The sequence below is a fragment of the Nothobranchius furzeri genome, chromosome 1, assembly GCF_043380555.1.
Source record: "Nothobranchius furzeri strain GRZ-AD chromosome 1, NfurGRZ-RIMD1, whole genome shotgun sequence".
NCBI classification, from domain to species: Eukaryota; Metazoa; Chordata; class Actinopteri; order Cyprinodontiformes; family Nothobranchiidae; genus Nothobranchius; species Nothobranchius furzeri.
The window spans coordinates 46,152,017-46,165,377 of record NC_091741.1 but is presented as its reverse complement, the minus strand read 5'-3'; the positions used below and the strand labels follow the sequence as shown (position 1 = coordinate 46,165,377).

The 13,361-nt window shown below is 42.8% G+C and overlaps 1 protein-coding gene across 1 annotated transcript; it reads left to right on the top strand.

Annotated features, from left to right (window-relative positions):
- The first annotated feature begins 10,748 nt into the window (after positions 1-10,748).
- On the top strand, positions 10,749-12,996 carry LOC107379801 (troponin I, slow skeletal muscle). The gene is made up of 8 exons (XM_015950720.3): positions 10,749-10,869; positions 11,254-11,285; positions 11,389-11,430; positions 11,772-11,813; positions 12,009-12,140; positions 12,215-12,304; positions 12,409-12,591; positions 12,673-12,996. The coding sequence occupies exons 3-8, from the start codon at positions 11,410-11,412 to the stop codon at positions 12,772-12,774; spliced, it is 570 nt and encodes a 189-aa protein (XP_015806206.1). The 5' UTR covers positions 10,749-10,869; positions 11,254-11,285; positions 11,389-11,409; the 3' UTR covers positions 12,775-12,996.
- Positions 12,997-13,361: the final 365 nt, after the last annotated feature.

Here is a 13,361-nt window from a genome sequence, read left to right as displayed (position 1 = left end):
CACACACGCACACACACACACACACACACACACACACACACACGCACACACACACGCACGCACACACACACACACACACACACACGCGCACACGCACACACACACACACACACACACACACACACACACACACACACACACACACACACACGCACACGCACACGCACACGCACACACACACGCACACACACACACACACACACACACACACACACACACACACACACACACACACACACACACGCACACACACACACACACACACACACAAACCACCACACACACACACACACACACACACACCACATATATACCAAGTAAAAAGTAAGTGTTATTATCAGGAGAGGGAGAATGTTTAAGTGGTTAGCAACAGTGTTCAAGCCGATGGCCCCCTCCATGAGGCCACCACAGCTCAACAAAACATCATTGTAGCTTCTTCTGGGGAGAAAAAACACTAAGAGAAAAAAATAAAGTTAACAGCTGAAATTGCAGGAAATAATACAGTTAAAGAGCAAATTGTAGAAGAAAGTAGTCGAGTGTGGAAAGTGGTCAGTGTATCCTCCAGCAGTCTAAGCCTATAGCAGCATAACTACAGAGATAACTCAGGATACCCTTTCAGATGGAGGCATGTTGGAGGCAGGGCAAGGGAGAGCTGTCTTTACTGATTGTACACTCCACCTCCCTCTACTCCCCCACTTGTCCAGATCTAGGCTAACATCAGATTTTAGCCATAGGCCCTATCAAATAAAAATGTTTAAGCCTAGTCTTAAAAGTAGACAAGGTGTCTGCCTCATGGACTAAACCTGGGAGCTGGTTCCACAGGAGAGGAGCCTGATAGCTAAAAGATCTGCCTCCCATCCTATTTTTAGATATTCCGGAGAACCACCAGTAAACCTGCAGTCTGAGAGCGAAGTGCTCGGTTAGAAACATATGGAACAATCAGGTCACTGATGTATGATGGAGCTTGATTATTAAGAGCTTTATATGTGAGAAGAAGGATCTTAAAACTATTCTGAATTTAACAGGCAGCCAATGTAGTGAAGCTAAGACAGGAGAGATATGATCTCTCTTTTTAATTCTCATCAGAACTCTAGCTGCAGCATTTTGGACAAGCTGAAGACTTTTAACTACATTCTGTGGACTTCCTGAGAGTAATGAATTACAGTAATCCAGTCTTGATGTAATAAATGCATGAACTAGTTTTCCAGTATCACTCCTGGAAAGGATGCTTCTAATCTTATCAATATTCTGAAGGTGTAAAAAGGAAATCCTACAAACTTGTTTAACGTGGGATTTGAATGACATGTCCTGGTCAAAGATAAACACCAAGGTTCCTTACTTTGTTCTCGGAGACTAATTTACAGTTTTAGTCCATTGCTTGAACACACTTTGCAAAACTTGGCTCATGGTGCCAAAACTCCACACACAAGGAAGTACACTGGGAAATAAACCATTCACATCTATGCCAGATTCAAACTCTGCCATAAAAACTGAACAATCCTTTGTCAAAACCTCACTTTGATGACTAAATGATGCCCACTTCCACATGTCAATACACTGTCATATCTGCGGCAACACACTAGTCTACTTTAAATAAAACACTGCAGTCTCTCACTTGTACTGCATTTATTGAGTTACAATTCCAGATGTTTCTCATAATTCCAAAAATAAAATACTGAAAACAACATTACTGCAATTACATTACAGTAGTGAAATTCATATGACAGGAAATTCAGTTACTGTAAAGCAAAAGTAAAACAAACTGAACTTCACACAAACGAAGTTACATGTATGGATCCTGCCGTCTGTCGGGGTCGGGCCACAGGTCCTCGTCCACATCGCAAGCAATATCTTCTCCGGCTAAACATCGGGGAAAAAATCCCCTTGTGTGTCTAATCCATCCCTGAATTGACCTGATTTCAATATCTCCGCAGGCCTGTTCCATTGCTTGTGAAAGTGGCATTCGGGCGTGGGGTTGGCGGTCATATACGCGCCATCTCCATGCTGAAAAGAACTCCTCTATAGGATTCAAAAATGAGGAGTAAGGGGGCAAGTACACCACTTCAAATCCTCCATGATGAGTAAACCAGTCTTGGACCAGAGCAGCCCGGTGGAAACTAACATTATCCCACACAACAACAAACCTGGGGCTGCTCTGGTCTATTCTGTAAGACGATGTCATGTAGACCATCAAGAAATGTATTTCCTGTGAATTGTAGGGCCCCAATTTGGCATGACGGTGCAGTAGCCCTTGAAGGCTAATGGCAGCACACAATGTAATATTTCCTTCACGTTGCCCAGGGACGTGCACAATTGCCCTTCGGCCAATTAGATTACGCCCCCATCGTCTGTTTTTTGTCAGATTGAATCCAGCCTCATCGATGTAAATACACTCATGAGGCTGAGCAGCTCCATCCATGGCGAGCATTCTCTGCAAGAAAAAGTACATATTACTGTACTGTACAGTACTGTATGGATGGCATTACTCAAAGTACACAACTACACTGATACAGAATTGAACCACCTCATCACACAGGGGCCAGTTTAGCTTTTTGAATATACAGTGTCAATGTGGTACTGATCCAATGGTACAGACTCAGCTATTTGGCTGCTCCTCTTTTGTATTGTAAATGTAGAGGACTGAAACACTTACCTGTACGTATTCACGTCGAAGTTCCTTCACTCTGGCATTGTTCCTTTGAAATGGAAACCTGTACGGTTGTTTCATTGTAATATGGTTCTTTGTCAAGATGCGTCTAATGGTGGTAATGCGTACTGTATTTATATTGCCAAAACTTTGTCTATCTGCAATTATGTGACTCTGTAGCCGGTGGAGACGGATCACATTATTTGCCCTGACCATATCCACTAATGCAAGTTCTTGTTGTTCAGTAAATAGGCGTTGACGTCCACCGCCAGTAGGTCTTCTGATCATTCTGTAGAAAACAATGCAACCAGTATTTGGAATCGTTTTGTTCTATTTTTCAGTACTATACAAACTGTATTTTATTGTATTTACTGTACTTGTATTACAGTACTGTAAAACATCTCAAGACATGATTATATGTGTCACAACACAAGGAGCCACCCTTCAGTACAGTACTGGTGTAACAGTACATGTACGTTACATATACATGTAAGATGGGACAGTACTGTAAATACTCAAGCTACATTACTGTAGTAGAGGAATTGAAGACATACCTGTTTTCCTGTCTGAATGTCCTTATGATGGATGCGACCGTGAAACGGCTAAGATCGGGGTGGACTCTCTGTCCAGCTTCCCTCGTGGTCAGACCATGGTTTATGACATGGTCCACCACAGTTGCCCTAATGTCATCAGAAATTATGGTCCTTGCACGGCCTCTTCGTCCACGTCCTCCTCTTGCTCTTCCTCTTGCTCTGCCTCTTGCTCTGCCTTTGGAGGGGGTGCTGGAAAGCGCTCCTTCCGGTGACTCCCTCTTTCTGCTGGGGGACTTTAACACTCATGTGGGCAAAGACAGTGAGACCTGGAGAGGTGTGGTTGGGAGGAACGGCCCCCGTGATCTGAATTCGAGTGATGTTTTGTTATTGGACTTCTGTGACAGTCATGGATTGTCCATAATGAACACCATGTTCAGACATAAAGGTGTCTATATGTGCTCTTGGCACCAGGATACCTTAGGCCGCAGCTCGATGATCAACTTTGTTGTTGTTTTGTCTGACCTGCGGCCGCATGTCTTGGACACTCGGGTGAAGAGAGGGGCAGAGCTGTCAACTGACCACTGCCTGGTGGTGAGTTGGCTTAGATGGTGGGGGAGGATGCCAGTCAGACCAGGCAGGCCCAAACGCATCGCGAGGGTCTGCTGGGAACATCTGGCAGAGTCTCCTGTCAGAAGGAGATTCAATTCCCACCTCCGACAGAACTTCCAAAATGTTCCGGGGGAGGCGGGGGACATTGAGTCTGAATGGACCCTGTTCCGTGCCTCCATTGTTGAGGCGGCCGACCGGAGATGTGGTCGCAGGATCGTCGGTGCCTGTCGTGGTGGTAACCCCCGAACCCGCTGGTGGACACCGGCAGTTAGGAATGCTATCAAGCTGAAGAAAGAGTCCTGTCAGGTCTTTTTTGCCTGTGGGACTCCAGAGGCAGCTGACGGGTACCGGCAGTCCAAGCGGAACGCGGCTCGGGTGGTCGCCAAGGCAAAAACCCGGGCATGGGAGGAGTTCGGTGAGACCATGGAGCAAGACTTCCGTACGGCTTTGAGGAGATTCTGGTCCACCATCTGGCGCCTCAGGGGGGCGTTGTACCGGTCTGTCATGGTGAAGAAAGTGCTGAGTCAGAAGGCGAAGCTCTTGGTTTACCAGTCGATCTACATTCCTACCCTCACCTATGGTCATGAGCTTTGGGTAGTGACCGAAAGAACGAGATTGCGGATACAAGCGGCCAAAATGAGTTTTCTCTGCAGAGTGGCTAGGCTCTCCCTTAGAGATAGGGTGAGACGCTCGGTCATTCGGGAGGGACTCGGAGTAGACCCGCTGCTCCTCCACATCGAGAGGAGCCAGTTGAGGTGGCTCGGGTATCTGGTCAGGATGCCTCTTGGACGCCTCCCTGGTGAGGTTTTCCGGGCATGTCCAACTGGGAGGAGGCCTAAAGATAGGCCCAGGACACGGTGGAGGGACTATGTCTCTCACCTGGCCAGGGAACACCTTAGGATTCCCCCGGAGGAGCTGGCCCTAGTGGCTGGAGAGAGGGAAGTCTGGGTCTCTAGCCTTAGGCTACTGCCCCCATGACCCGACTCCGGATAAGCAGATGAAAATGGATGGATGGATGGATAATAAAATTAGAATTACTCACCCTCATACAACAATTAAAACCAGTCCTTAAAATAAACTTTAAATATTAGAGAAAATGCGCCATTTCCTCATTTTCATAAGTTTCCTTTGGTGCTAATGTAAAAAATACCAATAAATCTCAGCAATCAACTATACAAATTCTTACTTTCTTACAGTTCCAAGAAATAATGATTTTATATAAATGATAAATGATGATATATAATTGTTATTTCTATCAGAAGGACATACAGACGTCACAGTTCTTTAATCTCAGATTAAATTCCCTCTAAGGACATAGTGAGCTATGTCATTATGGCAGATGCCAGAAGGACACTGGTCAATGTAGAGATTTTCTTGGAATCTTTTTAAATGATTGAAAGTTCTCAGGACTTTCTGAAGGTATTCAAAACGTTTATCTTTGGCTCATTTTTAATTCTACCAGAGAACAAGGCGTCGTTCTCATTTAGAAGTTCCATCTTTAACGTCTTTTTAAAATTCCCATAGGTTTTAACTGACTGACCTCTCCGTATGAGTGCCTCTATGCTCTATAAAGTGATGCACTGCTGCCCCCTGCTGGACTAGGCTGTAGAATGAACACTGCAGCGTCATCTCCACCCAATAAAGGCACTTAATCACTGTAAACCACACACCTTCCACCAGGTGTCTTCCTCTGAATACCAATTAGGTTCTACAGTAACCTTCTGTCCTTTAGTACAAATTATGGAGTTTTTTTTAAATAGCTTTGATATATTTTCCTTGGAAAGAGATGGCTTGGTGCTTAAAACAAAAATCTGCTGAACTCTTGTGGACAAAGTCAGTATCCAGGCTTTATTTGTCTCTCTAGTTCTTGCCAACAAAATTTATTTGTGTGTGTGTGTGTGTGTGTGTGCGTGTGTGTGTGCATACCCATACATTGGACTGGTAACCGAAACCTTCCAGCCAGCAGCTGTGCTGTCCCTCTGGATGTTTCTCTGTGAGAACTCCATAACTTTGGTGTTGTCTTTCACTTGCTTGTAAAGGCACTTGAGGCAACTCAACACACAACAAACAGTTTAAGTTAAAAAGAGCACGACATACCAGGCACTGAAACCTGGTGTTTTGGTCGGGTTGGACACACAGCAGGTTTTATCCAAAACGAGGTGTTGAAAAATGTGGCCTATGCAGGGCGCCTGCAGGGATTATTGGAGGGCAGAGTCAAGGTTGGTGGAGCGGTCAGACGGATGCCGTGGCAGGAAACGGGCTGAAGTCGTGTGTCAGCTGTTCTTTGTGTCCTGAATGCAAACACAGGGCTGTACAAACAAATAAAAACATTGATGCGAAATCTTGTTTAAAAATGAGCCAAAGCCATTTTGTGACTTGGTTTAAACTCCTAGTGAATAACCCGACCTGAACACTATTAATCATGAGAGGGAAGGGCTGCAGAACACATACAGCTACTGTCAAAGTAAACTAACTTGTATGAGTCACCAGATATTATTGTGACTGTTGTTGCCTTCCTATTTAAAGCAGTGAAAGATGAAAGTGCACAACAAGCAGACTCACAATACTTTTTATCTTTGCGCTTCAGTGAAGTGACTGAAGGGAGTTGGGTTGCATCAGGAATAGCACGCCCACCTGCTGAGGTTCACATTCAAACAAAAAAAAAAAGAAAGAAAGAACATTTGCTGCCTTCTTTCTCTTGTTCGTAGGTTTTCCAGCACTCTCTGAGGTGTTATGTTTGCAGCTCAGTCACCTGGAGAAGCTGAGACACCAAATAAAGTCCCACCTGTGTTTATTAAGGAGTTGCTTGCAATTAATTGAAATCTTACACAACTATTGAAGAAATGCATAAAAAGATGCAACACCTCTCAACCTTTGAATAATAAAACGCATCAAAGCCTCTCATTTTGACATTTATTTCTCCTCCTAATCTCTTATGAGACTTAACAACAGGGAAAAAAGAGCCACCACAAAACTTCATGCGACTCTAGTGAGGATAATCTTGGTAAATCAAAAACATCTCAGCGCTTGCATTAGCCCCCTTCATGTGAAGGCCACTGGAAAGATTAGACATCTGACGCTCAGGGGCTGAGTGATTTGGAAGATGTGTCAAGGTTAAGGTCAAGATTTGCACTCATGCTCAGAAATCATGCAACTGTCCAGCCTGGGAGAGGTTGAAAGCAGATGTAAAAACAAACAAACAAAATGATTGACTATGAAGGAAAGGTTTTATGATGCTCAGGAGCTTATGGAGAACTTTCATCCTGCAAAAACAACTAAAGGTTAGAGATTCAAGAAACGGCCGTAAAAATCTATTAACAAACCCAGATGTGATGCATTATGAACTAAAGCTGCATTGTGTATGGAAGATGTGCATGTTTGGTTTTTGTGTGACCTTTAAATTTGTGTTATTTATACCTTTGACTGTAAAGAAGCATCAGGAAGGACAAACCTTCATGAGTTTGGTTGCTTTCTGAATTTCCCTTTGATTAACTGCCATCCATCCATCCATTTTTGACCACTTATCTGGGGTCAGGTTGTGGTGACAGCAGCCTACACAGAGAGGCCCAGACTTCCCCTCTAACTAGCCTCTTGGGCCAGCTCCTCCAGCGTGTCCTGGGTCTTCCTTTGGGTCTTCTCCTGGTTGGACGTTCCTTTAAAACCTCACCAGGGAGGCTTCCAGGAGGCATCCTGACCAGATGCCCGAGCCACCTCAAGTGGCTCCTCTCGATGTGGAGAAGCAGCAGATCTACTCCGAGCCCCCCCCCTTTGGATGACCGAGCTTCTCATCCTATCTCTAAGGGAGATCCCAGACACCCTGCGGAGAAATCTCGTTTCGGCCGCTTGTGTCTGTGATCTCATTCTTTCGGTTACTACCCAAATAGGTCATAGGTGAGGGTAGGAACGTAGATCGACTGGAAAATCAAGAGCTTTACTTAATTATTTGCCTTTTTATAAAATGGAATGTTTCTATTTTTCATATGCAAGTCGAACTTTGAGTATCATTGAAATAAATATTCTAGCCTCCAAAATGCATGATCTAAATCGCTTCCTGACTTTAAAGTTACGATCACTCCATTTCCTCTCTTTTCTTAATGCACCTGAGAGTGAAACTGGTGCAACATTTCAACAATTTTTCATCATTTGCAGCATTAATAATAAATGATGGTAAAATGGTCAAAAACCAGTTGTATAGTTTACAGCGCGTTGTCACGGTTGGGGACGTTTAGTACCCAAATGTGCAGAAACCCAGGATGACACGAGGCTGGGAAGATGTAAAGTAAAATCCTTTATTTTAGGAGTAACCCAAAAAAACATAAGTAATCCAAAAGGCTGGGAGCCAACACTCCAAATATCCAGATAAAGATCTGGAGATCCAAAAATACAAGAAGCACGAGAAGACTAGATCCAAGCACTAGAGGCACGAGAAGACTAGATCCAAGCACTAGAGGCACGAGAACACTTGACAGAACTACAACAAACAGTGGACCGACACCAAACAGAGACAAGACAGGGCTTAAATACACAGGGAGGATGAGAGGGAGATGAGCTGCAGGTGTGTGGAGTGTGGGAGGAGGACCAGGTGAAGGCAATGACTAATCAGGGGAGAAACTAACTTGACCTAATAATAAAACCTAATACATAAGAGCAGGAAACATAACTACAACTCAATGGGAGGTGGGAGAAAAATAATAAACACTGATGGGAAAAAAAAACACACTAAATGATGAAAGGCTGTAACTAAAGGAAATGACCTGAGAAACCTAGAGGGCTGGAGATCTAGGGGCAAATGGGGAAAACCAGAAGACACACGAGGAAGACGCAGGCATGACACATGAGGGCGCTAGGACACAGAAGGGAATCTAGAGAGGATGGAGAAACAACAGGAGGCACATGAAGGAAGGGGCAGACGCAGACCATGACATGTGTGTGTTCTGTTTGGCTCAGATGTTGATCATGTTTGTGTTAATCAATACAATCAGTGATAAAATACACAATAAGTGACTGAGTAAGAAAAGGCTCTGATTTCAAAGTGCTGCTGACAATGCTATGAGAGGAGCGCCTTTAACTAGTATGTTTATGTTTATGTTTATGTATTTAGCAGACACTTTTGTCCAACTATTTTTTTTGTCTAGCTATTAGAATATGATTGTGAGCATTGGCCATTCATGAGACACGTGCATCTTAATCATCTTAATCACAGCTGATCCTTTTATGACTAAGTTCACTTGTTTAATTTATTTAATGCATTCAGCATTTGGTGTATTGTGCTTAATGTTTAACAAACTAAAATGTCAGAAAGACGGCCCGCTGTTGTTGCAAGAGTCGAGTCCATATGTAAGTTTTGCTTTACACCTTTCACCTCAGCATGGAGAATTTTAAGATGACTTGGGGGATAAAATTTTGCACATATGTATCAGAGGTTCTTACATTTAACACCTGGTAAATACATGTACACTTCTGTTTAAGTGAGAAGCACCAGTTGGGGTTAAATAACTTGCTGCAGCTGAAAGATAACGGCCCATGTAGTAATTATCCAATAGGAGGCTCGTACCTGTTTGCTTAGTTAAATCCAGGTGGTGACGTTTTTGGCCGTGCAAAAGAGTATTAGTGCAAAATGTGAAGTTTTTATGTGGAAAAAGAAAAGTTGTAACTGAGATTTTCTGAATTGTGATGACCTGAAATACTACAGAAAAAAAGAAAAAGTGGATCATAAATGGTTTAATAGTTTTCTTTTTTGGGTTCTTTATTTTTCTACAGTTTTTTAGTTTATGCTCTTTAAATGGTTTTCTCACCATTTTAACTTTGACATGTGTTATTTTTTCTATCCCTCTGGAGTCCTTCCTCATTAAAATAAAATTAGTTTGAAATAGAGACTAAGGTCCTTGTGCACTACTGTCACAAATTCACATCAAACCACTTCTGGCTTCAAAGCGTCCAGATTAAGATTAGTACCTTCTCTACAAACCTGCCATGTCCTATACGTGTCTACTGCTCTACGGTGGCAGGTCTACAGGTGGAAAAGGCCAATTGAGTTTCTTAAAAACTGTTATATTGAAAAACAAATAAACAATAGAAAAAATCAATTGTTTTAATGATGTTAAATTATACCATTTGTAAACACTAGTTTATTTCATGTGTTAGAAATTGAGGCCCTGTCCACACGTAGCCGGGGATCTGCCAAAACGTAGATATTTTTCTACGTTTTGGCCTGTCATCCACACGAAAACGGAGTTTTTCACACGAAAACGGATCTTTTTAAAAACTCCGGCCAAAGTGAAGATCTGCGTTTTCTCCGTTTTGGGTGTCTGCGTGTGGACAGACAAAACCGGAGTTTTAAGGTCCGCAACGTCACTTTCCGCGACAAAAAATGCTGACATCACGTGTGCGACCTGTGTTTACACTAGCCGACAGCATGGAAGCCCTCAGAGCTGCGCTCACTTTATCAATTGTCCAAGCGCTTTTTGCTTGTTTGTTTTTGCAAGCGGAATTACTGCTCCTTGCGGAAGACCACAGACGAAGGACGAGGTTAACAACGGGGGACGTGGCGCCATCTACAGGTCTGGCATGTCCTTAACAACGTATTTATCCGGGTACGTGTGGACAGAGTTTCTTTTTAAAACGAGGTGGTGTGGATGCAAGTTTTTGGAGGGGCGGATATTTGTTTTAAAAAAAAAACGGCTACGTGTGGACTAGGCCTAAAGGGTTCAAGCACATGATCAAACAGATAGAGGTGTAACTGTTCTGACCTCAGCTGAATCTGTACATTATGACTTAAAGGAATTTAGTTAATCTTTTCTTAATAGAAACTTGAAGTCAGTAATCGCACTTTAGTTTATGTTCATACACAAATAGAAAATAACAAAGGAGAAAATCTGCTCAATACCATAAAGATACTGGAAGATAATGACACTGCAGGCTGGTGTTGCACTGGTGTCAGGGAGGTGGACTCCTGCCAGCACATTCTTGAGACCAGACGTTATATCTGCTGTCCCCTCACCACCAGCCTCATATAAAAAGCCACCCATTGTCTGCAGCAGTGACTGACTCTTCACACGTCTGCACACGTCCAATTTACAGGTAAAATGTCTTTTTCATGTATTAAAGGCTTTCATGATTAGATTTATAACTTTTATCATCACATATATTTAAACCTTAAAATTTGCCTTTTTTATTCCATTTTTCATAATTGATTAAAAATATCTAGATTAGTTACTAGAAGTACATTTTCCTCCTAACTGGTACAAATAAAATGACTAATTTTATTAATTTATCTATTGAGAGAATCTGGTCTGTGCGAAAGCTGTTTAGATCGTAGTGATTGTGCCTTCATCCCTGTCTTGATGACGCTAATCTACACTAGAACGGTTTCTAAAGGACGTTTTGCTCTCACTCACAGCCAGTAGGTCAGATCAAACTGCAGCTCAACTCTAAAATCTCCTTCCATGCTTTTGTTTCTCCCAGGCATTTGATTTTATGAGCACAAGTCAAGCCAGGTAGATTCCTCCTGTTCACACCTTTAAAAAACTGTGTTTCTCATAAATATGCTAAACCTTTCCTACCCTGAGTGGTTCCATGTGTCCTTGTTTGCTGTTTCAGGAGCTCCACAGAAGCAGAGCGATGAATCCCAAAGGGGATAAGGTGAGCCGGCTATGTTCCACCGTGTTAATCCTCCATGCATGGACAGAGGACACATTGTCCTCACAGACATGACAAAGATGTGACCACGGCTATCTGTCAGATTTGATATCAGCATCCCTGAGAGCTTTCCACTTCACTTCATCCTATTAATAAAGCATTATCTTTTCATGGGCAGCCATTACATCATAACTGTACATGGAGCCTTTGCGCTGTTCATCTTATCAGGATTTAATTTGATATTAAACTGCCAAATGATTATTTTTGAGTATCTCAGTGATTACTTGGTAATATCTGAATCTGTTTTGTTGTGAATTTGAATTGACAAGTTCTATTTTCCACAGCCGAAGTCGAAGATTTCGGCTTCCCGCAAGCTCTCCCTCAAAGTAAGTTACTGCCGTGCCTTTTATGCTTGACAAACCGGCAGAATCCTTCAGCTTTGATGTCTCACCGGACACGAAGCCATCCTGCAGTCTGTCCCATTGATGCTTGCTGAGATCATAATACTTCAGATCCCAGTTGGAGACGTTTCATCATGCAGCTCTGGCTATAATTGACTGATGTTTGTTGTGTCTGATCAGATGTTGCTCCTCCAAAGAGCATGCGAGGATCTGGAGAAGGAGAGACAGGAGCGGGAGGAGGAGAAAGCGCGTTATTTGGGGGAAAAGTTGCCCCCACTGCAGCTGTCTGGTTTATCACTGGATGAGCTACAAGTAAGGCCTGGTAAAGACAAATAAAACCGTCAAATTCACAAACTAAATCGGTGTGTTTGAACCGTCTCTTTTAGAAATTGTGCAAACAGCTTCATGAAAAAATTGACATTGTGGACGAAGAGCGGTACGACTGTGAACATAAAGTAAACAAACACAACAAAGATGTAAGTTTCCTTTGAGCAGATCCAACTTGTCTCCTGACGAATCCGTGTTTGCGGATCTTTCAGAAAAGATCTTGAAATCCTGATGTTGTCCGGTGTTGCTTTAGATCCACGAGCTGAAACTGAAAGTGCAGGACCTTGGAGGAAAGTTCAAAAAGCCCGCCCTGAGGAAGGTGAGGGTGTCAGCAGATGAGATGATGAGGGCTCTCCTGGGCTCCAAACACAAGGGCTCAATGGACCTCCGAGCTAATCTGAAGTCTGTGAAGAAGGAGGACGTCAAACAAGACAAGGTAGAGCCAACTGTCTTATTAGGTTAAATCTGTTAAAATGGTTTCATACATTAAAACTAATTATGGTTGATGTCGTTTTAGGTGCTCACCTCTGAGGTGGGAGACTGGCGTAAGAACGTGGAGGCCATGTCAGGCATGGAAGGCCGCAAGAAGATGTTTGATACAGGCGGCGGAGCGCAGTGAGTCACTGCAGGCCAAAAATAAAAAATAAAAAATCTAAATGCAGATAAATATTCTCTATTTATAATAAATCAAAAACATGGATTATTGATCTGAAGGCCAACAGTTTTATTTACAGTGCAGTGACTTGCAGCACTCAAGAGTGTTTTTAACATTTCCTTTTGTTTTAAGACAAGCCAAATGAACCAGAAATAAAAGTCTGTTTCTATTTTTCCTGATGCTCTATATCTGTTGTTGACTCCATCGTGTTTCACTTCAGCAGCACCTGGTGGTGATTTTAAAGACAAGATGAAAAAGGGGAGGGGAGGGGGAACAACAGGTGCTGCTTACACGTTTTACACCTCACGATGTTTAAAAAGATTCGTCTTTGTGTCAAGTTTCCTAAAATCATCTAAAAACGCAAATTAAATTAGATTAAGTGTAAAAAAATAGTTTAGACTGTAAGAGTTGTAACTTGTAGTCCATAAACCAGAAACAGATTATTTTAATGAGCCCTGGCGGGTTCAGCAGGAGCTTCAGTTCTTCATTCCACTGCTTCTTCTGTTGACCGGCTGCAACACCCAGCCTGTTATTTGAAGCACGACCGTAAC

Bases quoted from the DNA above. Each gene is read 5' to 3' on its own strand.
- LOC107379801 (XM_015950720.3), top strand. From the start codon at position 11,410: ATGAATCCCAAAGGGGATAAG. The intron at 11,814-12,008 runs GTAAGTTACTGC...GTGTCTGATCAG, and splicing joins CCCGCAAGCTCTCCCTCAAA to ATGTTGCTCCTCCAAAGAGC. The intron at 12,141-12,214 runs GTAAGGCCTGGT...CGTCTCTTTTAG, and splicing joins TATCACTGGATGAGCTACAA to AAATTGTGCAAACAGCTTCA.